The sequence below is a fragment of the Amblyomma mixtum genome, chromosome 1, assembly GCF_055824585.1.
Source record: "Amblyomma mixtum isolate Tamu chromosome 1, ASM5582458v1, whole genome shotgun sequence".
NCBI lineage: Eukaryota > Metazoa > Arthropoda > Arachnida > Ixodida > Ixodidae > Amblyomma > Amblyomma mixtum.
In genome coordinates this window covers 5,647,174-5,672,686 of record NC_143012.1, presented here as the reverse complement: position 1 = coordinate 5,672,686, position 25,513 = coordinate 5,647,174, and the positions used below count along the sequence as shown (strand labels likewise).

General features: G+C 44.4%; 1 protein-coding gene across 3 annotated transcripts in view; it reads left to right on the top strand.

The window, feature by feature from the left end:
- LOC149365329 (tetratricopeptide repeat protein 39B-like) overlaps window positions 1-25,512 on the top strand; it is a 107,742-nt gene extending 82,230 nt beyond the window's left edge. For all 3 annotated transcript variants that reach the window (XM_089541950.1, XM_089541956.1, XM_089541960.1), the window contains exons 2-18: window positions 6,944-6,978; window positions 9,247-9,366; window positions 9,470-9,545; window positions 10,931-11,054; window positions 11,440-11,572; window positions 13,826-13,925; window positions 14,107-14,172; window positions 14,867-14,978; window positions 15,255-15,322; window positions 15,472-15,531; window positions 16,187-16,278; window positions 16,929-17,090; window positions 18,166-18,283; window positions 19,204-19,315; window positions 19,411-19,528; window positions 20,117-20,233; window positions 22,645-25,512. In XM_089541950.1, coding sequence (XP_089398076.1) covers window positions 6,944-6,978; window positions 9,247-9,366; window positions 9,470-9,545; window positions 10,931-11,054; window positions 11,440-11,572; window positions 13,826-13,925; window positions 14,107-14,172; window positions 14,867-14,978; window positions 15,255-15,322; window positions 15,472-15,531; window positions 16,187-16,278; window positions 16,929-17,090; window positions 18,166-18,283; window positions 19,204-19,315; window positions 19,411-19,528; window positions 20,117-20,233; window positions 22,645-22,924 — 1,893 coding nt within the window. In that variant the 3' untranslated portion in view covers window positions 22,925-25,512. The remainder of the gene's footprint in view (window positions 1-6,943; window positions 6,979-9,246; window positions 9,367-9,469; window positions 9,546-10,930; window positions 11,055-11,439; window positions 11,573-13,825; window positions 13,926-14,106; window positions 14,173-14,866; window positions 14,979-15,254; window positions 15,323-15,471; window positions 15,532-16,186; window positions 16,279-16,928; window positions 17,091-18,165; window positions 18,284-19,203; window positions 19,316-19,410; window positions 19,529-20,116; window positions 20,234-22,644) is intronic.
- Window position 25,513: the final 1 nt, after the last annotated feature.

Here is a 25,513-nt window from a genome sequence, read left to right as displayed (position 1 = left end):
GGTTTCGCCTACGCGTTTGCCGGCAAGTCTTGTATCGCTTTTGTTGACCATATGTTTTCATCACTCGCTGAATGCGACGGAAAAATGTACACTTTGGGCCTCCGTGAGCACGGGCAGATTAGTAGAACGTTCAATTGGGCGTGTTAGTGTAAGTTCATAACGTGTAAGGTGGTGTAAGGATCAGAAGAAAGGGACAGGACATCATGCCTTTCCTTCGTCTTTCATATACCCCGGGTTTATGAATAAAGCCTTAGTTGTGAGTCAGCGCTCGTCCTGTGTCTTTCTTTCTTTTTGGTCCTCTGTGTTTTGTGCGCAGTTTTTTCCAATACGTGCAGATTAACCTTAACGCATGTAGTTGGGCTAGGTGGTGTTGCCTTCAAAATTAATTAATACTAAATTCAACAATTAATGAAGGAGGCACGCGTGACGTCTATTAATTTTGCTTCTTTATGCCACTTGCTTCGTGAATTAAGTAAGGCTAAGTCCGCCTTAACGTCGCCCCAGCTAATGTGCTGTAACTAGAGAACTTGTATTTACCAGCATACTTCCTTGACGCGCTTGAAGCAGACCCACTCTGGCCTTCTCAAGTAACGCCCAAGGAGCCTTCTCCACTCATCCACTTTCGCGAAGCCCATTGTTTGCTCCGGGAAATGCGCCCACACGCGAGGCTTTGTTTCCCGTCTGCGTGGTGTACTTCGGACAGGGCCGCATATTGTCGTCGCGTCCCTGTTTCCACACGGCGAGAGCTAGGGGTTTGCTCAGAATCCGGCACCTGACGTAATCTGGTGTGGGTGACCTTTACTGAACCTGTCGCGCGCAGCGCGGCAGGGTTAATCTAGCCTTCGCTCGATTCCAAGCACGTGGGCGTCGGGACCTAAGCTTGCCACTCGAGAATGTTCCCATCGACCCGCCGGCCGCTGCCTCGGGCGCGTACAGGTACAACACGTGCGCGTCGCGAGGCAGACGTCGACTGTTTGTCCAGCTGTTGAGGCAGACGGGACGGCGCGCCGTTATTGCTCGCTTTCTGCGAGGGCTGGCATTGCTTCTGGAGGAATGCGTTGACGAGGGAACGCGAGGAAGACGGGGATTTCCTTTCACCCGCGTTGCAGCGCGCTTACATAGAACGTATACCAAATGTCCCAGCTCAATGTAACCAAATGTTTAAAAAAGGCGCAGTGTCCTAGTCCAATGAAACCAACTGAGGGTTGGTCATAGTCGCGTGGCCTAGTCTTGAGTATTTTTTTTGCACTTCAAGGTTAATTAATTAGTTAAGTTTAATTAGCTAACTTTTTAATTATTGACTTCAGGACGAAAGTGTCAATGAAAAAGTTTTAGATCGCATCGAAAAACCGCTAATAGTGCGGTTTCCGTCAAGTTACGATTTACGTAGCTTCATTTATTGGCCTTAAAAGAAAGTTATCACGTGACCAGCTGCTCGCTCACTTCTCTGCCCCAATATGCACCCAAAGTCTCATCGAGGAGAGGACTTCAGAAAATCGAATTTTATTCTTTAAGGCGCTTCTTGGGACGTTGAAGTGGCACAGTTGTCATGTGGAAGCTTTTTCTTATTGTGCGGGTTATGGTTAAAGGCCGGTAAAAAAACCACTTTACGTAAATATTACCATAGTCCTTCAATAAGCATTGAAGGACTACGGTTACATTTAGCTGGGACACCTGGTATATCGAATCGCCGTCTGCAGCAGCTCCCTATATAGCGGAAACGACGTGAATTCAGGGAAACAACGTGGATTCGTTGGACAGAGCTGATTCCATTACCGTCAGTTTGTCGTAGCTGAAGAGACATTTTGCTTTGTTTGTCTTCGTTGCCCGCTAATACTTGTCGGCTTCGATTTCGCTGAACTAACCTGCTTTCCTGCGGATTGTATTGCGATAATATCGCTTCCCCCTATCCCCTCTTTTTTTCTCTTTGTTAAGCATTTTCTTTGTGTGACGGCCTTCTCTTTTGGATTCTGTGCCTGTCCGTGCTGGCTCGTTACCTTACCGCATACGACCACGTTTGTGGCTAATCTGAATGGAGGGTTCTGCCTGCAGTATAGCGGCTACAGGAAAACGAAGGAAAAAACAGTACGATGCCTGACGTTCTTGTAAAATAAAGCCATTAGTCATAGCGTCCACCCAAGCGTAGCTGTACGGCTACAGAGAAAAGCTATGCAGTTTTCACAAAATCTTCATAGTTAAAGAAAAATTCTCCCTGGTCCTGGGTTCGAACCCGGGACCAGAGAAGGCGCAGTAATCTTAGCAGCAGTCTGCCGTGTTCGAAATGATCCCGGAGCCCTCTACTACGGCACAAATTTTTTCTTTATGTTGGATGCGCAGTGGTGCGAGGGAATTCGACAGAAACAGTAATAATTCCACAGTACGCATCCATCTTCACTGCCGAATGTCACGCAGTCTGTGTGGCCATAGATAAAATACTTAACAAGAACCTCACAAGCAGCATTGCTTACACAGTGTCGCTAGGCGTACTCAGAGCTCTCCACTCTAGAAATGCAATCACTCCTCTACTTGATGGCATCGTACACAACATAGTAACATCCACAGCTCAAGGACAAAACATAAAACTCCGCTGGGTACCCTGTCATGTCAGAATAAAATACAACGAGAGAGCAGACTTGTGTGTTGCTCAAGCTCCTGGCATGCAGATAAAGAAATTGAATGTGCCCTTTAATGATTACATGAACATAGTACACCCTAAATTAAGAAAAATGGCAGTCTGGAAGAACGAAGCAAATAACTAGCTGCACTTGGTAAAGCCACTTTTTGGTGAATGGAAGTCTTGCACACGCCAGGAAGGTTTCAAGGAAGCGATTCTCTGCCGGCTTCGTATAGGGCACACACACCTTACTCATAACTTCATAGTGACTAAATAAGCTAACAGCAAACCATGTTATATTTTCTCTCAGGAAACTGTAAACACTAAGGAAAATACATTTTGTTCTGTTTTACAATGAGCACGTGCCGTTCCATTCAAAACTAATTTTAGGTGAAAGCGCTCGTATTGATTTGTCCTGTGTTTTTTGTTCTTTAAATGGAGCAGATGTTTTCAATAAAGTGCAGATCGGAATTTTTTTATCATATAAATAAATAAAGACTTCTAACCTCATGTTTGGCGCATGATAGCCTGAATCGCTTATACACCATAAAACCCAACACAACACCACACAACACAACTCTTTTTTTCCTCTTTCACTCTCACCTTCCTTCCTTATTTTCTTTCAGGGCGCGGTTGAGCTGTCCACCAAGAAGTGAGAGAGCCGCTGCTCGTTTTATTTCCTTAAAGAAAAAAAAAACATTCACTGAAGGCCGTCGCGGTTGAACTAAACAGAGAGAGGGAGATTGCGGCGTGTTTTAGAACTAAGTTTTTCGTTGTCATCGTCATCACCATCAGTCCAGCTGCGTCTCCTCGAGGAGACAAAGACCTCTGCCGTCGAAATGTCCAGAGTAACGAAAACAGAACTTTTCAGCCGGAGGTCGTGTTGTAACCGAGGGAACGCGGGCCTTTTATCAGTCGGCCCCCAGCAAACTATAAAGCAAAAACTGCCACTCGATCGACCATGTGCCCTGCAATGTCAAATACGCAATTAAGCTCGCAGTCTGTCGCGCACGGCAGCAGCAACAGACGCAGCTAGAGCCCGACGGGCTGTTCGCTCACTTGGTGATTAAGGGAGGAAAGTGATGGAGGGAGGAGGAGTTGCGTAGAGAGGCGGGATTCTGGGCTGGCCTCTGGCTTCGGTGGACGCGATAAGGACCGGCGTCTTCGACCAACGGCAGTCTAGCTGGAATTGCCTTGACTCGGCGGTGCCGCGCGGCGTCGCCGGGAGTGGTCGCCGGCGTGCTTCTTCGATCGTCGACCTCTCCAGGCTCAGAGCACGGCTGGCATTCGGTGCTAATCGGTGCGCAAATTAATGCTGTGATCGCCGCCTGCTCACCTTCCTCCTCCTTCGCGAGGGGGAGAGACCTCGCTGGCGCAAGCGTCGGCTCTTACGGCTTAGGAACCAATTTTTTCCAGTGCGCATTTAGTGATGCTCTGGATAATCGAATACATGAGTCGCAACATGGAAATCACTTACGGCAGCTAACGCACATGGCGGAAGCCAAGTCACAGAAACCAGTGAGCATAGGGGATATCTTTTCTTTTTCCACCGATGCGAGATTAATAAAAACATAAGAAAAATAACCACATGCCGCAGGTGGGACCCGAACCCACGACCTTCTAATTTTGCAGCTGAATAATATGTAATTGATTTTTTTTTTCGTGATCATTTCGGTTTCAAAATCCAAATGGCGGCTATAAAGAGCGAGACGTGTTCAGGACACCAAGTCACATGAAGCGTGCAGAAACTGCGATATAATGGCTGCTTGCTCATTTTTGTCATTCTAGCTCTTCAGCATGTTTGCGCAAAAGTTGATGCGAATTAATACGAAGAAAGCAGCGACCGTGCTGCACTTTTTGTGTGCCTCACGGGACCTGAGCGCGTCCTGTACCTCGCAGCCGTCTTTTTGCTGTTGAAAGCGAAGACGAAACAGCATGACAGAAAAAAAAATTAAATTCTATGCTGTCTATGTTTTCTAATATACTGCGCGTCACTCTAAAGATAGAAAACACAGATTAATAAGGACAACTCTATCGAATTATTGCCTGGACAGATTGGTTTTCAGAGGCTCTGTTGGCGTTCACTTGACCGCGAAAATAGTTTATAGCTGTGTGATTTGAAGTTAAAAAAAGCACTCGAATGCACTGATTTTAGTTTTTGAAAACGGTGTGCACTGATACCTGTCTTTAATTTTTTGTATTTTCTGGTGGTAAAAAAAATCTTATTAGAGCTCTCTTTTTAATCGAAGTACACCTCTTTGTCAGTAGGACGCGGTAATTAAATCGGTGTACGAGTCTGAACTCCACCTCGTAACAAAGCAGGCCAAGAACGACCCAAGAAACTTAAAAGCGAGTTCTAATCTCATACCCCACCTCATCTCATTAGAGAATAGCTTCAGGTGTTCCTTTTCTGAAATAAATTTGCTCATTCATTCGTACTGGCCGACTTCAGTTTGTCCTCGGTGTTGCTTTAAGTGCACAACACTGGCGTACGTTACGCAGCCACTTCACTGGAGGCGGATGCAGTTTAGGGGGAAGGAAAGGAGCGTAGGGGAGTGGCGGTGGCGCCCACGGATGAGATTTTATACAACGGGCAATCTTTGTGTCCGGGAGGTCGCTCGGCGGCCGATCGATTCTTGGCATTCTCGGTCGGCCGTGTGCGCATGTCAGTCGGTCAGGGGCGCGGTTCCTGCGAAAGTTCTTTCCTGTGGCCTGGGTCACCCATTCCTTTTTCCTCCGGTATGCCGCCAGCGGCGAAGAGTGATACACGGTGCTAATATGTATCCATAAGAAGCCTGTCCGTTCTGCTTGATTCTCTGTCCTATTTGCTGCGGGGCCTCGGCAACGCGCATTCGTTAGGATTTTTTTTTTTTTTTTCAGTGCATAAAACCAAACTGTCTTGTTTGAAGGGACTGTACGAGTCTTGCTTTTCACAGGCAAAGTTGTACAGAGTAACGGTGAAGCGCAGCTTAGTTCTCCTTTACTTTTGTTGTCAGTTTGTTGGTAAGTCGTGCTGCTTTCTTCGTTTAAAAGGAAAACAATTGGCTTAAGTTAACTTTTGCACTGATTGTGAGTAGCTGAGTGTCACCCCTCTGCGCGTGGGTGACCAAACAAGTGTGAACTAATTAAGGACTTGTTCGGAATGTTTTATGAGTCAGTGAGTGGGTGAGCGGGCTGAGTGAGTGAGTGCGTGGGCTGAGTGAGTGATTAAAGTGAGCAAAGTGAGTGTGTAAAGTGACTTCGAATGCCCGTGCGACGGAACAAGTGTTTGAAAACCGTGTCCTTTTCGGTTTGGTAGGGGATTTGAGACATTGCACTTTTGTCACTAGAACCGTTGCTCAACAAACTTTGTAGTTCATACAAGTCCCAGCACCAGTCAGTACCTACAGTTTGCGCTAGAATTTACTGAACATGATCTCTGTTAAACTTGACGGAATACCTACAGTTTACGCTAAAATTTACTGTACATGATCTTTATTAAGCTTGACATTTTGTCAGATTTATGTGTTAAATAAACGCATCGCCCAGTCGAAAAAACAACAGCAAAATTTCTGTCGTCACAAGATTTTCTGTAGCGCTTTTGGCTAATGGTAAATTGTAACAACAGAAAATTTTGCAGTAATAAATTTTGTGTACTTGCTACAGAAAGGTATCTACAAACTACAGAAAAGTACTAACGAAGAAACTGCACTACTAGAGAAGAATACTACAAAACAACAAACAAATTTGTCGTTTCGGCAAAGTGGCAAGACATTTTTTCGCATTTTTGACTCGACTCTATCGTTTTTTTCTCGACTGGGTTAGGTCACATAAATGCTGCTGGGATCAAACCCAGATTGCACTCTTTCTTAGTGGTTCCTGTTTTAAGGTTTAATAATGACGCAAATAAGGCAGTTGCTGCATTAGGCTCTCTTCTGCACAATCGTCAACTGATTTGGTGACCACCACCATTTCTAATGGATTGGTGGCCATGGAGGTTAGGCCTTGGAACTTTGTACACTGTATCCGGAAGACTTGCGATTTCTCGCAAAAGAATGCTAAACCGGTGTGCTTTATACAGCACTTCACGAACAACCGCGTTTCTATAGGCGGGCTTGAATTTTCGAAAGCAAACGGGCAGTGTACTTTCGTCATTACGAAGCTATAAATAAAACCGCGGATTGCAAAGAGGTTTGGTACGAGCGCTACATTTTGTTAAATGCAATGATGCTAAACATACTGCAAGATGTCAATTTCAGTGTGCACGTAATACTATCTGTTGCTTTGCGCAACCTCTCATCTGATTTGCGCAACCTCTCATCTGATTCCTGTGTTCTGTCTTCTGTGCAGGTGTTCGAGGATGCACTCGATGTCTCCAGTCCAAGGTGAGGCCTCAGGGCATCGGCGGGCGCTGGCTAATCACGCGTACAGCGCGCGGAGTGCGCATAATTTCGGCAAATGTTTTCGTTGATGACTCCTCCGAATTTCGGAGTAAATTTTCAGATTTTGAGTGCCCCCCTTTTTTACTGAAAAAATTCTAAGTCAAAGTAGAAGTTTCACTTCTTACAACACGTACTAGCCTTCAGCTTGTCTCTTTTTTTTAAATACCGCAAATTTCATCAATAACTGGGAGAGCAGGAGCTTTATTAAAGCATGGCCCGTGCTAATTACGCGCTTATTTGAGAGAAGGACCTGAGCACAATGGCGACCTCTGTACGTTATTATTTTCGGCTTAGTTTGCAGTTCGCTACTGTTTACAATAATGTGCCTCACGCCCCGTTTATATTTTGCACTGCCGATGGCGAGTCACGGTCAGTTGCTAGGAGGAAAGGGCGGCACTCTCTAATGGTGGCTGGAGATGTTTGATTGCCCGGGATGCGTACAGCCTTTGCCAAAAAATTGGAGGGGACACTATGATGATGGGACACTATGAAAGGTATGATGTGACAGGGTTAATGGGTTAGTGCCCATATATGCGGCATTGGCCATTCTCTACATTACATTCATAGGTCCCTGTAGTTCTCATACACCACTCATGGCGCAATGATACAGCGGTTAAGCGATGCGCCACTGCCCTGCGATGTCAGGTGCTTCCAGAGGTGCGCCTTGTGAGTCCCAGGTAGCTCTCCCCGAACAACATCGCGCGACCAGTAATTAATTTGACTGTCACCTGCCACGGTGGGAAGTTTGCTCACAATCCGGTGAGAAGGTTGTGATGACGCCACAAGGTCACGTGACCTAGGATGACGTGAAAAGATCACGTTACCGGGCCATTTTTGGACCATGGCGAGTTGCTCGAGGCCGAACAGAATCTTGCGCTCCAGGTTGGCCGCAGGGTGACCACCCTGGGCCGCCCTGCCCCGGCCGATTTTTCGCTCACAGCGCCGTCGTCGACGACGTCAGATTGTCTGCAGAAAGAGAACATTAAAGCTCTCGCGTTAAAATATGCAGCCCAAGTGATTTCTTTTCTGAGCCATGCGCTGGGGCTGTCTTAAATGCCCGGAAATCCTATCTTGGGGGCTAGTGAGTACAAGGATTGCTTTTTCCTTCCGGAGGTTTGGAACGCTGGGGATGCATAAGTAGCCGCACTGCAGCACCCAGAGACAAATCCCGTGAGCTGTATACTTTTGACAAAGACCGTATACCTGTCAGGCTACTCTTGATGCTGGTGATAAACCATGAACCGCCACACACGCAGATGTCACGTGCTTACATACACGCGGATAGAATTTTTACTGGGGAGCAGTTAAGTCCGTCGGCGAAAAATTTCATAATGGTCATCATATTTTCACGCAATGCTGAATCCGTGCTGCCCCAAGCGCTGTAGAGCACTAGTCAGGCTGGGGAAAGAATCCTCGCTCAATAACCACGTTTATGTTTACCTAATGCTTACAAGTAAGGATAGAGGAAAGCCCATACTTTATGTGCCATTGCTCTTACGGAGACAGGAAAATGAAACAATATTATTAGGGGACCTTTATTAATAAAAATAACAATGGAAGGAAGAGGTACCGTGGCATCTGTAATCAAAACCTAGAGCACCTGAGCATGGCTAGCGTGAGTAAAAGGACAAGGAGAGGACAGTGAACGTGAAATAAAGAGGGAAGCGGTAGGGAGAAAGGATAGTGAGGAGGAAACAATTTTATTGAAAAAATGTGGAGAACATGGTATCTTCGAGTCCCTGGTGGAATCTCCCCAAGATGCTGTAGTGTTGTTCGCGGTCAGCTTCGTGCTTTCGAAATAATCGCTTGCAGTTTTCTGAGAGTCGTGAGCTGCTAAGACGAGCCTCCCTCAGGGTCCATGCGGGTCCTTGAAAGCATTGAATGTCTTTGAATATGAAACAGTTTTTCCAAGGGCCTTGATGGTCCTGAAATTCCGTGGGTCTTTGAAAACAAACGCAATCACAAACAAAACACACATACACAAACACACAAACAAATACACACGCAAACAAACAAACGCAAACTGATTGTTCTAGCAAAAATCCTGCGAAAAACCGAGGCACAAGACCAGTTCGGTTCCGTTAGCTCGGCCTTGTCCGTGCAGTTTGGTTTGGCCGGTTCGTTTAGGCTTTTTGCCTCCTGCCTTTGCGCTGCACTGTCGCCAATCCTCCTGCTCCGTACCTCCTTTTCCCATTCCTTCTCCCTCTCCAGGATCGAGGCGCGGTCTGCGGACAGCCTCAGCGTGGAGCTGGAGGCTGAGGAGGCGACGCGCGCTCTGGACTTGCTGCTGAGCAACCAGTTCGGCGAGGCGCTCAAGCGCATGAAGCCCAAGTGAGCCTCCCCCGATGGTCCTCTTATCTCGCCTCTCCTGTGGAGCCAGATAGGCTCTCTTGCAGACCATCGTTTTGTGATTTACTCTCTCTCCATTACGCAGAGCCCACGAAAGCATGTACCATGCCCTGGGGCAGTCCACCATCATGTTCATGCAAGCCGTGCTCACCATAGACATGGTACGCCGCAGAGCTGTTTCTCTGCTTCGCTACTCCGGCTACCCACGCCGTTTTTAAAGTAACCCGATGACTCTGGCCAGCATCTGAGCTTAGGTGACTAACTCAGTGGAATAGCAGTCACGGGGAAAAGAAGGAACAAAGCAAGAAAAGAAAAGGAGCGAGTGAGAGAGGCAGCTTGAGAATCTGAAATAGATTACAAATAAGAAAGGAAGGCTGATTGAACAATTACTCCCGCCAGAGCACAATCTCAACAGAAAACTTTTTAATTTAAGCTAGAAAGAACGCCACCCAAAAAATGAAAAAAAAAAAGACGTTATAGAACCCATATGGTTCCTTCATCAGATGTGACTGCGGGTGAGTTGCAGCTTGCCTTTTTAAACCATTGTTTAGACAGCCGCCGGGTCATTGGCCGTACACCATGGATTGGGGGGGGGGGTCAAAAAAAAGAAGCGAAAAGAACCGAGTTCTCTCTGACGTCCAAACCAAAAAACAAGAGGATACCCCATCTCCTTTACTTGGCGTATCATCCAAATCCAGTAAAGGTCCAACAAAAGCAAAAATAATTCCACTTCTCGCCCAAGCACGTTGCATCGGCAAAAGCGCGTTTGCATCCCTTATATAAAACGCGTCAGTGGAGCCTTGGCCCGTGTTCTCAGAAAGGAAGAGGTACGAACGGAACACAAAACCGACTTCCACCATCGGACGCCTCCTAATCCGCCCAAAAGACCTTCACTCGAAAGGAAAGGCTGAAGGCGTGGTACAAGGTTCCTTTCTAAGTGCTTGACGTTGTACATCAGCAAAAGCAAGAACTTCCCCGAAAGAATGAATCAGCACAAAGGGGATGTCAAACAAATAAACAGGGGTCGAAGCACGGTGGTGGAACACTGCGAGGCGTGTGGACTGCGAGCCGCGCCCGCACAGAAGCAACACCTTCTTGGCAGAAGGCTGTCACTTTAGTCGTGGCATATTCAGCGGACGAAGAGGAATGGTAACTGCTCCCTAGGAACCCTTCCCCCTTTACATCCACGGTCTACGGCCAGTGACCCGGCGGAAGGCCTCTACGGAATGTTTTCTTTTAAATCAACAGAAAACTGCACGAAACGTCGACAAATAGGCGAGAAAACGCAGAGGTATGCGTAGACTGTGGTCCAAAACGCCGCAATTCGTTTGCAAACGACAGAGCATGCAGTAGGCAAATGAAAGTGTACCTAGCACTGTGTAACGGATATGTAAGTCTGCAGCATATGCAGCCAGTATTCGATTCGACCACTTTTCAACCCTGTGCTGTGCTGCTGGCCGCTGAAGCCTCAGCTATTACCGTACATGGACACGCGTTTCGTGCGCGCATAACCCGTGCTCTCGGCGCTTTATGCTCCTGTGCGCAGAGTGACATCAAGAGTGCACAGGAAGCCATCCGGCAGGGCGTGGAAGTCTGCAACCGGATGCGCCGCAGGACCTCGGCCGTGGCCCGGATGCTTCTCCGGCCAGACTACAACACTTACACCATGCGTAAGATATATATAACAGGATGAGTACTGTGGACAAAGTTGAACATTATTTTTTATCTAATTCGTAAACTTCCTCTTGGAAATGGCGTCTTATGAAATGGCGCCACTTGTGGTATTCAAATGAACTGCCCATGAATTATTAAAAAAAATGTCTAACTTTCCTTCTTCCACTATAGCCTTGATTTGAGCAGCTCTTAGTAGTTTGTCTGAATGCCACAGGTGGCGCGAGAGTCGGCTAACCTACCGAGTTTTGCTTCAGAGTTCTGAATTTTGGTACATGCACCATAGCTGTGGAAAGTTTTAAAACTGCGATCAGAGAGCTTTGAGCGAGTCCAGCTTGCGCGGCTTGGTTTTAACCATCGCCCGCCTTCTGGCCGCGTTTTCAGAGGAGATTCACGCGGAGCTGTGCTACGCCGAGTGCCTTCTGGAGAACGCCATTCTAACCTTCGTTGAAGACCAGAGCCTGGTGACCTTCATCAAGGGCGGACTCAAGATCCGGTCTTGTTACCAGTCTTACAAGTGAGCCCTGCTGCCTTTCACTTGAAGTCCGGCTTGAAATGGCATGGAAGTCGATCTTATGCACCTGTTTAACGCGTCATGTCGTACAGCTCCTTCATACAGTGTTGCAAACAGAGATGAAGGCAAGTGACGGAGTATGTATACAGCTCACCAATTTTTTGCTAATATCGCGGGAGCGTCGGCCAGACGGGCGTTTTGGTCTTTCAGCCTCCCATGCAGGACCGCAGAGGCGAAACGGAGGAGAATAAGCGCGTGCGCACAAGCGAGCAGGCGAGCAGAGGGAGTTGTGTCACGTCAGCAGAACAACCGAGCCGACGACGCTGGAACTGGCAAGCGTTCTGTGCGCATGCACTTACTCTCGTCTCTTTCGTTTCTGGGGTCCTGCATGGGACGCTGAATGACCGTCGGATTGACGCTGCCGTGATATTACCAAAAAATTGGAGAGATGTGCATTGAAGCGCAAAGCCTACACTTTGTTTCGGGTATAAATATGATGAGTACACATGTAGGTGGAAATGGAGAGAGTTTTAAGAAATAAGCCCGATGCTCCCGAATATTGTCCAACAACGTTATTTTGCATCGCGCGTTTACCTCAGAAACCTAAAGTTCAGTTTCTCCAGGCTGTTATCAGTGCATATTGCGTAAGCTTTTGCGCATTTTTATTTCTTTTTAAAAAGGCGTTTTGAAAATTTTAATGCTTATATTTCCCACTCTTTCGAACCAGTATCATTTCACGCCGAGAAACGATACCATAATTACTTGGGACAGACGTATCAGCACCAAACCTAATAATAAAAAGATACTCAGAGTGGGTTACGTGTTAAAATAGTGTAGCCGTAGTGTTGCATGTCACGGCACTAATCTACGCGATGCCCGGCTTGGGTCGCCAGCGACACCAGATATCTTCTACGCTTCTGAGTTTCATAAATAGAAGACATTGAAGCTCTTGCGAAAGGTCAGACAGTGAACAGTGTCCTTGTTCTACAGAAAATAACTCTAAGTGAACATAAGTGCATTTTGACTACATGGTAGAAATTCTCCTTAATGTCCTTTTTGACGGCCGAGAACCGCTATAAACCTGCGTATTTAGCGTCCGTTGGAATATTCAGTTTGCAATGGCGTCACGGTCATCTTGGGCGCTCGAGGTGTTCATTGTGGGACGAAAACTGCGTTCCGTGAATTTTTTATGCGGCGAACACAAGCCTCTCGCGCAGTTTTGCGCGGTTGTGTGGCTTCTCCACACTAACACTTATAGTGCGGGAAAGCACGCTTGGAGTTTTATGGCTCTCGAGGAAAGGCCTTGGCCACTGGCTTTTTGAAAATCGGCCTATTTCTGTGCGTACTCGGCCTAAATTACCATACTCGCCTTATTGAATTTTTAAGGCGGCCTTAAATTTGGTTTTTCTCGACATTTTTTGTGCGTACTTTGGTATCGTTGCACTACGCACGTGCTTTTTCTGAGTCCCCGTGGCGTATCACTGCGTATATATGCAACAAAGTTTATAAATTTTACAGTGGCCTCTGTTTAGCTAGTAACTTTACAGCATAAATAAACGCGTGGGAGGCGCGATGTATGAAGGTATTACTTGCTTACGCTTGAGTACAAAGTTTGCGAATGCAGCTTAGTTCACAAGCACTCGCGAAGAGGTCGTTTAAAGAAATGTTGAACTTGTGCTCAGCAGTAATGCTGTGTGCTTCCTCGGCTGGATGGAAGTCCGCTGCTGTGATTCGGTTGTCCTTGAAACAAGAAATATGGAAAATCGGCTCCGCCTGGATGCGATCAATCGAGTTAAATCTAGTCGCGTCTTGCATTGCATTCGCGGCAATATTGCGTTGGGGCTGCATCAGCAAAGCAGTCACAAATAATTTAAGAAACCATGGCTCTTGCTTTTTCGTTATGGACGATGTGCGACATAACCATACATTTAGTGACGAAATAAACAAATTCAAATTCCTTTCATATGAGTAAAAGAATTGCTGAACCAATGCTTGGAATTGCATTTTCTGTGTGCCTAAACATGGACAAGTAAAGGAAATTTGAAGTCTGTTTTTGTTTATTCTGCTCCCCTTTTCTGCTCTACACCGTTTATTTGTAAGGGCTTCAGGGGAAGAATGTTGAGCGCGAGCACCTTGTTTGTCAACCACATCATTGTTGCACACTGCATAAAAAAGTGAGGGAAGCTGGCCATAGCTAGGTCTTTCTACATGTGAACCAGTTAGATTATAGTCACACTGTCCTCTTTCTTTTTGCAGGGAATGTATGCAAATGCTGGCAACAAGGAACTGGGAGAGTTCAAAGGAAAAAGAACACTTCGAGAGTGGTGTTCACCTGGGCGTTGGAGCATTTAACTTGGTGAGAGAGGGATCCTTGGCTCCTCTGTTAGTGCTGTAGCAATGGTAGTGGTGGTGATAAGTCCACAGCCACTATCACTATGAGTAGCATTAGTGGCATTAGCATTGATGTTAGCATTTGCTGATAATGAACAGCTGTGGAGGACTGGAGGCTTAAGTGATGTTTCATTGTTTGATTCCAGCTGATCTCTCAACTCCCAACGCGGATCTTGAAGCTCTTGGAGTTCATAGGATTCTCCGGAAACAAGGTGAGACTTTTTAGCCATTGTGAATGTGCAACGAAGCTTATCTGTACTTTAGTATAAGAAGTAGGGCCAAGGTGACATTTTTTAAAGAATAATTTATCACCCTGCCAGCCCTAAATCAGTCTTCCAAGTCAGTGGCAACTTTTCCTGATGGAAAGTGTAGGTTACTATGGTGCTGTGAACCTCAAATTTTTGAGTGTACAATGGATTGGCTCTGTGATGAAACTGATAATGTGCTTTTAAAAAGAAGGGACATATTTAGACAGCCATTCAGATCTGATGCCTTAGAGCCTTAGCTTTTCCACATGCCGTGACCCATATTGACAAAAAAAAAAAAGTGTTTAGAATTAGAGAAGAACACTTTAAAAAAATTTAGCTCTTTTTCTTCTCTACCATTTGTAGACTTCTGTCTTTTATTCATCCTAAGTTAGTTTAGTTTCTGCCAGTTATAATAAAGATCTAGTGAAATGGTTCAAAACACAGTTGGAACCAAATAGAATTTGATTAGTTCCTATTGGCTCCCACTATGTTATGGCTCATTCCAACTGGTCTCTTCTAACTGAGCTAGCTCTGATAAAGGAAAATTTTTATTTATAACGCATTCATTTTTTTGCGAGAATTACCTCATTCGTAGAAACAGTAGCTTGGCTCTAATTTTTCTAGGATCTCAAAGGTTTCAGTTGATATTATTTCACAGGTGCTGGGATTGCGAGAACTAGAGGAAGGCTGCATGATGCAAGACTACCTCCGTGGGCCTTTGTGCAGTATTGTGCTTGTGGCATATCACACGTTTGTCCTCTACATCCTTGGTAAGAAACAACTGCTGTGTTCATGCATGCAGTAGTTAAGACCACCATTACATACAAAGACCACCATTACATTACATAAGACCACCATTACATTACAAAATTACATAGTGGCTACGAGGCAGCTAGCAGTGGTAAGTTTATTGTGTCTTTCATGCCTCTGGTCTTAGAAAAACATGCAATGTGCTTCAGCATTGCATCTATGTGATGCTCACAAGTAAAAGTGCATGAAATGCTTGCTCGGAAAGCAAGGCTTATTGTTCACTTGTTCCATTGTAGGACTTGGCGACGGAGATCTAGAACTGTCGGAGAGGCTAGTGAAAGGCCTTCTACATAAATATCCAAAGGTGAGTAGTTGGGAAAACCTAATTTCTTCTTTTTATTTTTTAACTCTGGCATTTTCGACTGGAAACTGTTAGAAAGTCACTTAATTCTGATTCCGTACTTTTGTGCTGATTGCAATGATCACTTCACAATAAAATTATTTTTCTTACAGGGCGTACTCAGCTTGTTTTTCAATGCAAGGATGCATCAGGTCAAGGGCCAGATAGAAAATGTGAGCCATTCCATTCAATTCCAGCACATGCTGCTATACCAGCTTCTGTTGTCACACCTAGTTCACAGGCTTTATGACTTCTGCCATTTCAGGCACCGCCTGCCATATCTTTCCCAAAAAAAAGCTTTCTTCTGCCTAAATGAGTTTGTGCAAGCCTTAGGAAAGCCAATTAGTCAGGTTTTCAATGCAGAACACAAATGACATTTTTTTTACAGGCATGAGCGCAGTTTCTGTACAAAGAGTAGCAGTGGCTGGATATGGTAACATTTAAGCACTAGGATTTGTCACAAGCGTACTCATGAAATTGAGTGATCATATGGTTTTTTTTAAACATGTCCGTAAAACTGAAAATGCAGGAAAAAAAAAATGATATTGTCACAGGTGACAAAATCTGTTCACACGAGCACCCAAAGTTGATATCAAGAGTATGCATTCAGCTGAAACAAATAAAACACTGCTCCTACCTTTAGCACACTCCCGCAAAAAACTGAAAATTCAGTGTACCATTTGTTTACATAGCGCCTGAGAGGGTTCATGCTACTTTAGACATTTCAATTGATCCTGTGTATCATGATGGGAGAGTTTACTAGCTTGACTTCGAGCCTGTCTTTTAAGAGCCCTGTTACAAGATCTTGTGACTGTCCTTTCTTCCCAGGCCATAAACCAGTATTACGAAGCTATCGAAGCACAGACTGAGTGGATTCCATTCCATTATATTTGCTACTGGGAGTTGCTGTGGTGTCATTGGTAAGTGTTAGAAGCTTTGTGACTATGAAAATCCCTTACTGAGCTCCTTGACACTTTGAAATGAAATTTTAGTGCTAGAAGCAGGCAAAAAGTTATTCACTTTGGTACCTTATAATTTGTTGCCGTGGTGTTCAAGAAAACAATTTTCTATATTCAGTTATTAGCTTATAATTAGTGTAAGTTTATGATAACCAGCAGTAACATATGCTTACAACAAATCAAGCAAGTCAGACTTACAATGAATGAAATAGGTAGGCACTCATTCATATCATTCATCTGTGAAATCTGAAGTTTATTCAAACTTAAAATAGAGCTGTACAGTGTACCCCCGAGGCATGGGAGAAGGATGCCGTAATGCCTCCTGATTAAGCCTACATGTCGTTCAGTATGAATTCTTTTTAAGAACCCATAGCGCGTTGAGCTGTCTTACAGAATTTCTGCTCTGTGGGACCTCAAACAAACAAGTCCACATATTTCTTGCTGGACAATGAGGAGTAGGCCAATCATTTATTTAGGCCACACGATTGAAAAACACTCGATACTGCTTATGAGGTTAGAGGCGTAACGCATACATGTACAGCAGTGTATGTATGAAACCCCTTCATTTTTGGCTGTCATGTTAACGCTTCTTTGCACAAAAATGAAAACAGCTTTAGGTGTGATTGGGACCGAGCCATCGACACAGCGGACATCTTGCGCAAGGGATGCCGGTGGTCGAAGGCCACCTATGTCTACATCCAGGCTTCCTGCCTCTATGCCAAGTACAAGGAAGGCAACACTGAACTCATGGAGGAGATTGCTAACCTGCTCAGGTAAGCTTGCATAAAAATCCTTGTTTTACTTTTCAGCTGGGTTTAGAAATATGGTATGTATAAGAATAAAACTGCTTGAAATTTGAAACACAAGGGTCAATATTACGAACATTGCCTCTCATGTTAATGTCAAAGGTAATTTGTTTTCTGTTTGCTTTTGTATTGTTTATTTGTTTTTATATATGTTAAGATCGCTCTTCTGTGGTGCTCACTGTAAGCCTTGAGGGTATCAATAAATAAGAGGATGAATGTACAAACAGACAAATAAACAAATAGAAAGATAAGAGACAGAGTACAGAGAAAGAGGAAGTGAATGTGGTAGCAGAACAGCCCTAAGCTGCAAATATACCGGGCGTTTTAGCGAACACTTTCAAAAATTCCTGAAAATATTGGGTTCAGTATCGCAAAAAAATACATGTAGGATCACACTCTCTGCCCTGGCGGACACAATATGCTGCAAAACCCATTTAATTATCCAGTTAATTAACAAAAACCCACTGATTAACTTTTTAATTATAGTAGCTGGGTGGTTAGTCTCAACTGGGAGTTTGATTCCGTGAACAAGATGATGTCATATCAGTTTTTGAAATGAAGAAAAACTCAATTTCTAGACCCCTGCAGCGCGAAGAAATCCGACGCTTTTTCCTGCACGCAGGTGAAGCAAAGCGTCCGCTGGTGACGTGTCGTAATGAGTGCAGCACCCAATTCGAAATGCTTGTGCTAACTTTCCTCGCTAGAGAACCTCGGCGCTCAGCTTGGCCTACGGCCAGCGCTATCGACTGCTTCATCACTAAGGAAAATTATAGCCATCGTCAGCTACGGGAATGTCGATTTTGAGAGGGATGGACGCATCTGCCCCCACCCCCGGTATATCAACACACTCGGTATATCAAGACAGCAGAAGGAAGGATTGACCGCAATGTTCGTTAGAATTTGATGTCGTTGCAACAAATATTTGGGAAAAAATGCGCTTTAAGATATTTGGTTGCTTTCTCTTCTATAATTAGTTCATTCCTGTGGTAAAGCTACTGACATTTTTGAAAGTGATATCGTGCATATGGCCTGTTCCTTTCAGGCAAGCTCCTGGGCTCAAGCAAAAAATTGCTGGCAAGTCAATCCCAATTGAAAAGTTTGTGGTCAAAAAATCTCAAAAGTTCTTCGACAATGGGCAGAGGCTCACTCTACCCGTTGTGGTAAGTCAAGTCTATGCCTAGCAATATGAAGGGCTTCCATTATAGCATGGATGACTGACTACATCCTCTTGACTGAATATATTTAGCGCAATCATCTGTTGTTACCACTAATGTAGATATACTTATGAAGAAGCTTGTACAGCTTCCTGGTAATTTTCAAGTGGCATGACATGTTTGTGGTAGTAGTACGTTAGGCCTAGTTTGTGGTAGGAACGCATTGTTGTTCAATAAAAGTACCATAAAGAAAGACTGCAACCTATGCTGCCTCTAAATGCACCACCATCCAGTGATCCAAAAGTTAGAATTTCTTAGTGGGCTAGCACTAGGTGCCTCGCTAATGAAAAAGCTGTCCTGCCTGTGAATGAAGCCTTCACCTGCCATGGTCGGCAGGTGGAAAAGTAGAAAGAGGGAAATCCCTCTTCCCTTTTCCTGTTACCACTACGTGGGTCACTAGCAAAACAGCCATTGTGTGTCCTGGGGAAGGAGGAAAACCGGTTTTGAGGCAGCTGCAGCCACATGGAAAGGATGAAATCTATGCTCTCCAGCTGCAGCCAAGTGGAATAAAGGGCATCGTGCCTGCTGCATCGTAGTGGAAAGGAGGCAAACCAGTTTTGCAATAGCTGCAGCCAAGTGGAAAGGCAGAAATCATCTTGCATCAGCTGGCACTTACATTGCTTGTAAAATCCTCATAAGTAATTCCATGAGAAGGATACTTATGTACTGTGGTGCATCAATGTCACATTTAGTTCATGAAGTAAATCATCTGTAAATTTTTTGTACAGAAATTTTTTTTGTAGCACTTGGCTTTATTAATATTCACAAGAGACACACGAGACCAATATTCTTTAATTTATCAGTGAATGAATGGAATCTTTCTTTGTTAAATCAAAGCCTCTACAGTAGTGCTGTTCGCTTTCCAGGAAATCATGTACATGTGGAACAGCTTTCCCATGATCGGACGTAATGAGAAACTGCTGCTGCAGATCTTGGGACTTGTCGAGAATGCTCTGCCTGAAGTTTCCCGAGAGAAAGGTGAGACAACGTTGCGTGCCTCTAATTCATGGCAGTGGCGAAGGTCTGAACCATGAGCCCTAAATTTTTACCTGCTGCGTTGCTGCGTCTTACAGAGATGGATGAGCGGTATGTCGATGACTACTGTCTGGCGATGTTGCTGAAGGGCGTGTGCATGCGCTACATGGGCCATCCGCTGCAGTCCGAGGAGTGCTTCTTGGAAGTTTTCAAGTAGTGAGTTCAGGTTCCCCTTTCCTTCACATGATGACGATGATGCTTTGATTTTTAATGGTAGAATGGCAACTCAGCCAAAGTGTGTCTGGGCTGATGTGTTGACCTGCTCAAGGTGGAATCAAAGACCCATTTTTTTTTCCAGCCATTTCGTCTGTGAAAAGCCAAGCATATGGTCAGGGGAAGGCTTTTATCTCTTGGGAAATTGTTGGGTACACGGCAGCACTGGGGATCCAGCCCTGCACTTCCCAACACATAAAGCTGATGCTAGGTCTCAAATGTTTGATACCAAGCATGTAGGATGTTCTTCTGTGACTCATTTAAGCATAATTCCTTCTTTGCAGCAGTTTTAGATGACCTGAAGCTAAGGAAAGTACTGTAATTTAGCATCAAAATCGTCGCATTACCAACCTTTCATAAGGTGGGTTAGTGCTGACTTAAAGTTTTGCTTTTCAACCCAAAAATCCTATTCTTGAAAATTTTTGAAAGTGTTCGCTGAAACACCCGGTGTGTATGTGTGTGTATACTGTATATATACTATGTGTGTGTGCTGCTTACACAGCTCGTACACTTCGAATTTCTCATCTGCAGCCAAGATCAGATCCTGGAGGACACGTACCTGCTGCCTTTTGCCGCTGCTGAGCTGGGCTTCTTGTCAATGCAGCAGCAGCAATACACAAAGGCAAAGGAGTGGCTTGACCAGGCCAGGTAACAAAGGTTCAAAAGATGATGGCCAACCTGTGTTTGTATCACATTTAAAGAAAAGAAAAAAATGTCTTGGCGTATCTAACATCAGCGCATTGTGTGCAAATATTAGTAAACCATTTTACTTGCATGATTATCTTCATTAGTGAGAGACAGTCGAAAAGGGAAGGTGGGCATGCTAACCAGAAGAAAGTACCGGTTCCTTATTCTGCAAAGGGGGAGAGGGAAGAGTGTGTATAAAGGGGAAGGAGGAAAGTGAACAAATATGACGACTGTCAAGGAAGGCGGTAAGGAAAAAGCTCAAGATTCATCTTACGAGTATGACGCGACAGCGTTAGAGGGTCCCTAAGGCTGCTCAGAGGTCCCACTACACACCCTTTCACAGACATTGTCATGCTTGTTGCAATCGCATACAGTTACACATACATTGCACATCATTGTGCATAATAATTGTGATGGTAATTAGTGATCGTGATTAACTAAGTGTTCCTGCAATGTAACTCACCAACCTTGGTGTGAGGTGCTCATACAAGGCCTCCTTTTATCCCACTGAACAAACGTTCCGCAATAGTGCAGAAGTGGCATGCCCAGCGCCCGACCCAAAGGACAGTGATTCAATTCCACTTGACCGTCTCTTTTCTTTTCAGCAAAACTGCTTTTCTACGTTGCTACCCTCTCAGCTTTCCAGTCAGTGATGCTGATGTCAGGTTGTCCGCTGAACGGTACCTTTAACGCTGTCACGTTAATAATGTAAAATTCTCCATCGGGCTCTAAAGCAACACCTTTGCGCTGTGAGCTGAAGCCTGTTTGAAAGCAAGTGTCGAAAATAAACATGCTATTCTTTTGCGCCCCAGAAACTTTCCAAATGTATAGAATTCAGAACAGTGTGTGCAGTTTCTTGTAAATCTTATTTTTTCAAATTGTCGGGGTATGAAATTGTGTTCTACAGCCTGTTCCTTTCCTCACTCTTGATATTAAATATTCTTTCATAATCGTTTATATAATGTTCAGTTCAGTTGCATGGTGATTACCTTTTAGCAAAATGGAAATGAGAGAAATTCTTTTTTCTTCACTTATGGTTGCATTTCATATCTTTTTTTTTGTGTATATGTAATCCCCTTTCTTACAGCTTCAGTTGATTCTTTCTATGCCAGTTCACTCCTTACCACCAGGATCAGTTGTCATCAAGTGAAAACAGACTCAAAGAACTCTTCTAGAGGTTTGGCAACGCGGACAATCTGACCACAGAGCAAAGCAAATTGAAATTGCTACTGACAAAATAGTTACTAAAGTATAGTTGTGTACCCACGCTTGGTGTTCTTGTATCTGTCGAGAAGTTTTGTTATGAAGAAAAATAGCTGATGTGAAGACATCCCATAGTCTTGTTCTGTACCAGGACCACAAATAGGCTTAGTTATAGGTGCACCAAAGACGATTCTAAGCTCGCCTTTTAGCATAGGAACTAGATCTACACAGCCTGAGCATTCCAAGAAACTTTGAATTATTGTCTTGCGTGGCCAATTTCCCCCCAGCAAACAAAAAACCTCTCAGAGACGTCTAGCTAGACGTCTCTGAGAGGTTTTTGGTTAGCTAGGCCTATTACATCGAATTAAACATTCTGGCTCCCTCCTCTTTTTCTTCTCTGAACTCTCATCTGAAAAGTAGGAGGAGTCAACCAGCATGTGCAGCACCTTTCAGCCAGTCAGGTGGCGGCTTCGCTTTTGCTTTTATTTTGTTTTTTAGGTTTTCATGAATAAATAGTTTCAGTCCCAGACAACATAGCTGCAAATTAGGCCTACGGAAATATAAATATGCGTGGACTCTTTGCTTTATGTCATGGTCAGCCAATAGCAGAGCTGCAAGCCGCCACGTGACTGGCTGAAAGGCACTCCACGGGCTGGTTGACTCCTTCTACTTTTACAGGCGAGTTCAAAAAAGGCAGAAAGGCGGGAGCTGGGACGCTTAATTCAATTTAATAGGAAAATTGTCCCCATGTGACAATAATTCGAAGTTTCTAAGAATGCTTGGAGCATGTAGATCGAGTTTCCACGATAAATAGACAAGCTCTGAATCCACTTTAACGCACCTTTAACTAAGGGCATGGGAATGAAGCAGTTACAAAGTAATGGAAGAAAAATGCTAATTGTTGCATGTATTAAATACAGGGTGATTGAACAAGTGCAAAAACCAGTAATATAGGATTTAAATCAGTAGCTTAAGCACTGAAATTTCAAAAAAGCGTGAATAATAACACTACCTACGAGCATGAAAGATTTGAGAGAGACAAATAATATTCATGAGCTTGGCAAAGCATCTACAGTTTTGTATGTTTGTTAGTGACAATTTTATAGTGGCCTGGTACTCTCGGTATAAATAACTGAACAATTTTTTCCTTTCTTTCCATTTTCGAACAGAAACAACTACCGCGACTATTTGCTGGAGTCTCTCGTGCACTTCCGAATTCACTCGGCACTGAAGACGCTCCGCAGCGGAGGCCACCTTTCCCCACGGTCCGACCCAACAACACCGTCACCCACAAACTCGCCATTCCCGTCGCCCCTGAACACACCCACGCATGGCGTCATGGTCAACGGAAGCTTTCCGTTCCTGAGCACCAGTCCTGGAATCACCAAGAAAGTGATGCACGCCCCCATTCCAAACGCTGGCGAGGAAGGCATCGTCGGTGCCGACTGAGACTCTCCCCAGCCAATCTTGAAGAAACGCCCCAACACGTGATGCCGCACCGAGTTCAGCCCTGCTTGCTTAGCCAGCGACAGTAGGGTGCGAAAGCACCCTCTTTTTTCGTCTTTACGGCTGGATTGTGCAAAGGCCGGATCAAAGTCAAGCCTGAGGCAAAGAAGGCTAAAGAGTGTTTGGCTAAACTGGTCGCGGCTATAAACTTGGGTCACCGCAATCATTCCAACTCTGTGATCAGAGTGATGGCACTCGTCTACTTTTTCTCTCATTGTTCATGTGTTATTCGCACTTTTTTGTGCTCTGATGTTGGCACAAGAGAGAGCATTGTTTTGTGGGATAGCAAGTGCTTTGTTCGTGCTGAGCAAACTATACTTCGTCCGCATGTGTGCTGTCTCCCTTTGTGCAATGGCGTGCTTTACGACTGGCAGCAAAGCTAGTGCCCATTACCAACTGTGAAAAATCGCTGCGCTTCCTGCAATGAAGAAAAAAAAATGTTTTGCCGCTGTTGCATTCTTTGAAATGCAAGCAGTGAACACTCCTTGCAGACATGCCCACTGGAAAGGCCTAAGTTCTCGGCAGATACACTAGGGAAAATAAGAACTTTGCAATTCATATAATCAGCTGAAGATCTGAGCCTTTCATTCATTTACTAAACTACACAGCATTGGAAAGTGCATTCTTTTTCTTCATGTGGCCTGCAGCAGCACACCTTGCAGGGCAGGCGTAATGGCTAAGTTTGAGCCAATAGTGGTGATTAAGTAAAAAAAATGAAGAGTAATAAAAATGGAAGCCATTTTGCAGGTTTTATTCCACCAGGTAAGCGCACTACATCTTAAATACGCTTTCTGTAAGAAGAGCAGAGCAGATTTTTTTTTTTTTTTTACAGGGTGTGTAATATAGATTCAGTACCGGAACCCCCTCATGCTCTGCGTAATTTCACCTCTACATGTAACATCACAAATCACGAATTCGATCAAACGATCATCACCTGCTTAAAGAGCTTCTGAACAGTGAATAGCGTTTCAACGTACTATAAGGCGAGGCTAACTGAAGCACTTACTGATGTTGGTCATTACAAAGCATGCACAAATGAGAATGTGTGTACTCAAAGGCTATGACTGTCTAGATATACCGTATTTTCCGGTATATAAGACGCGGCTTTTTTTCAAAAATCTTGCTGGTGCGTCCTATACAAGGGTGCGTCTTATATGCGACTTCTGTTTTTTTTTGCGAGTTCAGAAATTACTCAGGTCCATGTTCAAGCTTTTTTCACCGAAAAAAGATCACTACCAATAACGCGGTTTTAACACGTTTAATACTTCAATACGGGGACCACCGAGAGCAACTTTATTATTAAACGGTGGGGATGACGACTTCTGGAATCATAAACCCGCGACCGTTTCGCAGGCCCCAAGCAAAAGTAATGTGAAATGCCAAAAGATGATGACAATCGCGTTTCTCGCCATTGTCAAGAGAAGCCGGCGTTTCTTTCAGTCACCCTTTACAACTTTGTTTGCTCCGTGTACGTAGTGCGAAGAAAATGTTTCAGCTGGGTCGCCTCCAGAAATGGGCGTGCTTTTTGATAGCACATCTTGACTTCAAAGGTTTTAAGTTAATATAAAATGTTCTTATGGACATAACGAGAGTTCCTTCGTTCTTTTTTTCTTTTTTTGCTAAAACGTGGGTGGGTATGGCGTGAGTGTTGCCTTTTTCGATCACTTAGCGGTGCTTAAGAACTTCTCACAGGTAAGGTGCATTTTGCAATGGTCGCACAAGAATGTTTAATTAAGCCTCACTAGCCTAACTGGGTAAATTGGGATGCGTCTTATACACGGGTGCGTCTTATATAATAACTTTTTCAATGACAGCCTGCATATATGGGGGGTGCGTCTTATACACCGGAAAATACGGTACATACTTTGTGGCCTCCATGATTGAAAGTTAAAAAAAAAAACACAGTGAAGTTTGACTTCTGTTCAGCTGAACAAAGACTGCACTAATTATTTTCCTGCTACTTTGTGTAGCATGCAATTTAAGTGTACTGAACTGTGTATACCATACATGGGTTCAGTAAAAAAGTGAGACCATTAGATGTACTCAACGATTAGGTAACGATGTTGATAAAGATAGGTAAAGATAGCAATTGAGTACTTGCATGGGCACTCCACAAAGCATTGCAGTGGCCCGATCCTGCTTGTGTTGCAGTGTTGCACAGGCCTAAAGTTAGCTGTGCATTTGGAACATGTTATATTGTTCTGTGTTACTACTATTAGCAGCAATGCACTCAACAGTCATTCCACTTAAAAAGCGCTATTTTTTTTTACCACTTCGTTCTGTCCGTGCTTGTAAAAAAAAAAGCAATAAGCCACATTCAGTTTGGTTCGGAAAACACGATCCTTGCTGCCGCAGCAGCAGCCACTAAGTGTTTCTTTATGCCCCAATTCTTGTGTATATTTTTGTGATACATTCCTTTCAGTGTAGAGATTTACTGTACGAGAACAGAAATATGTGTGTAGTTCAAGTTTGTCGGCCAGTCTTACAAGCCTGCTTATATCTCTAGCCAATAAAACCAGAACTCTCAACAAG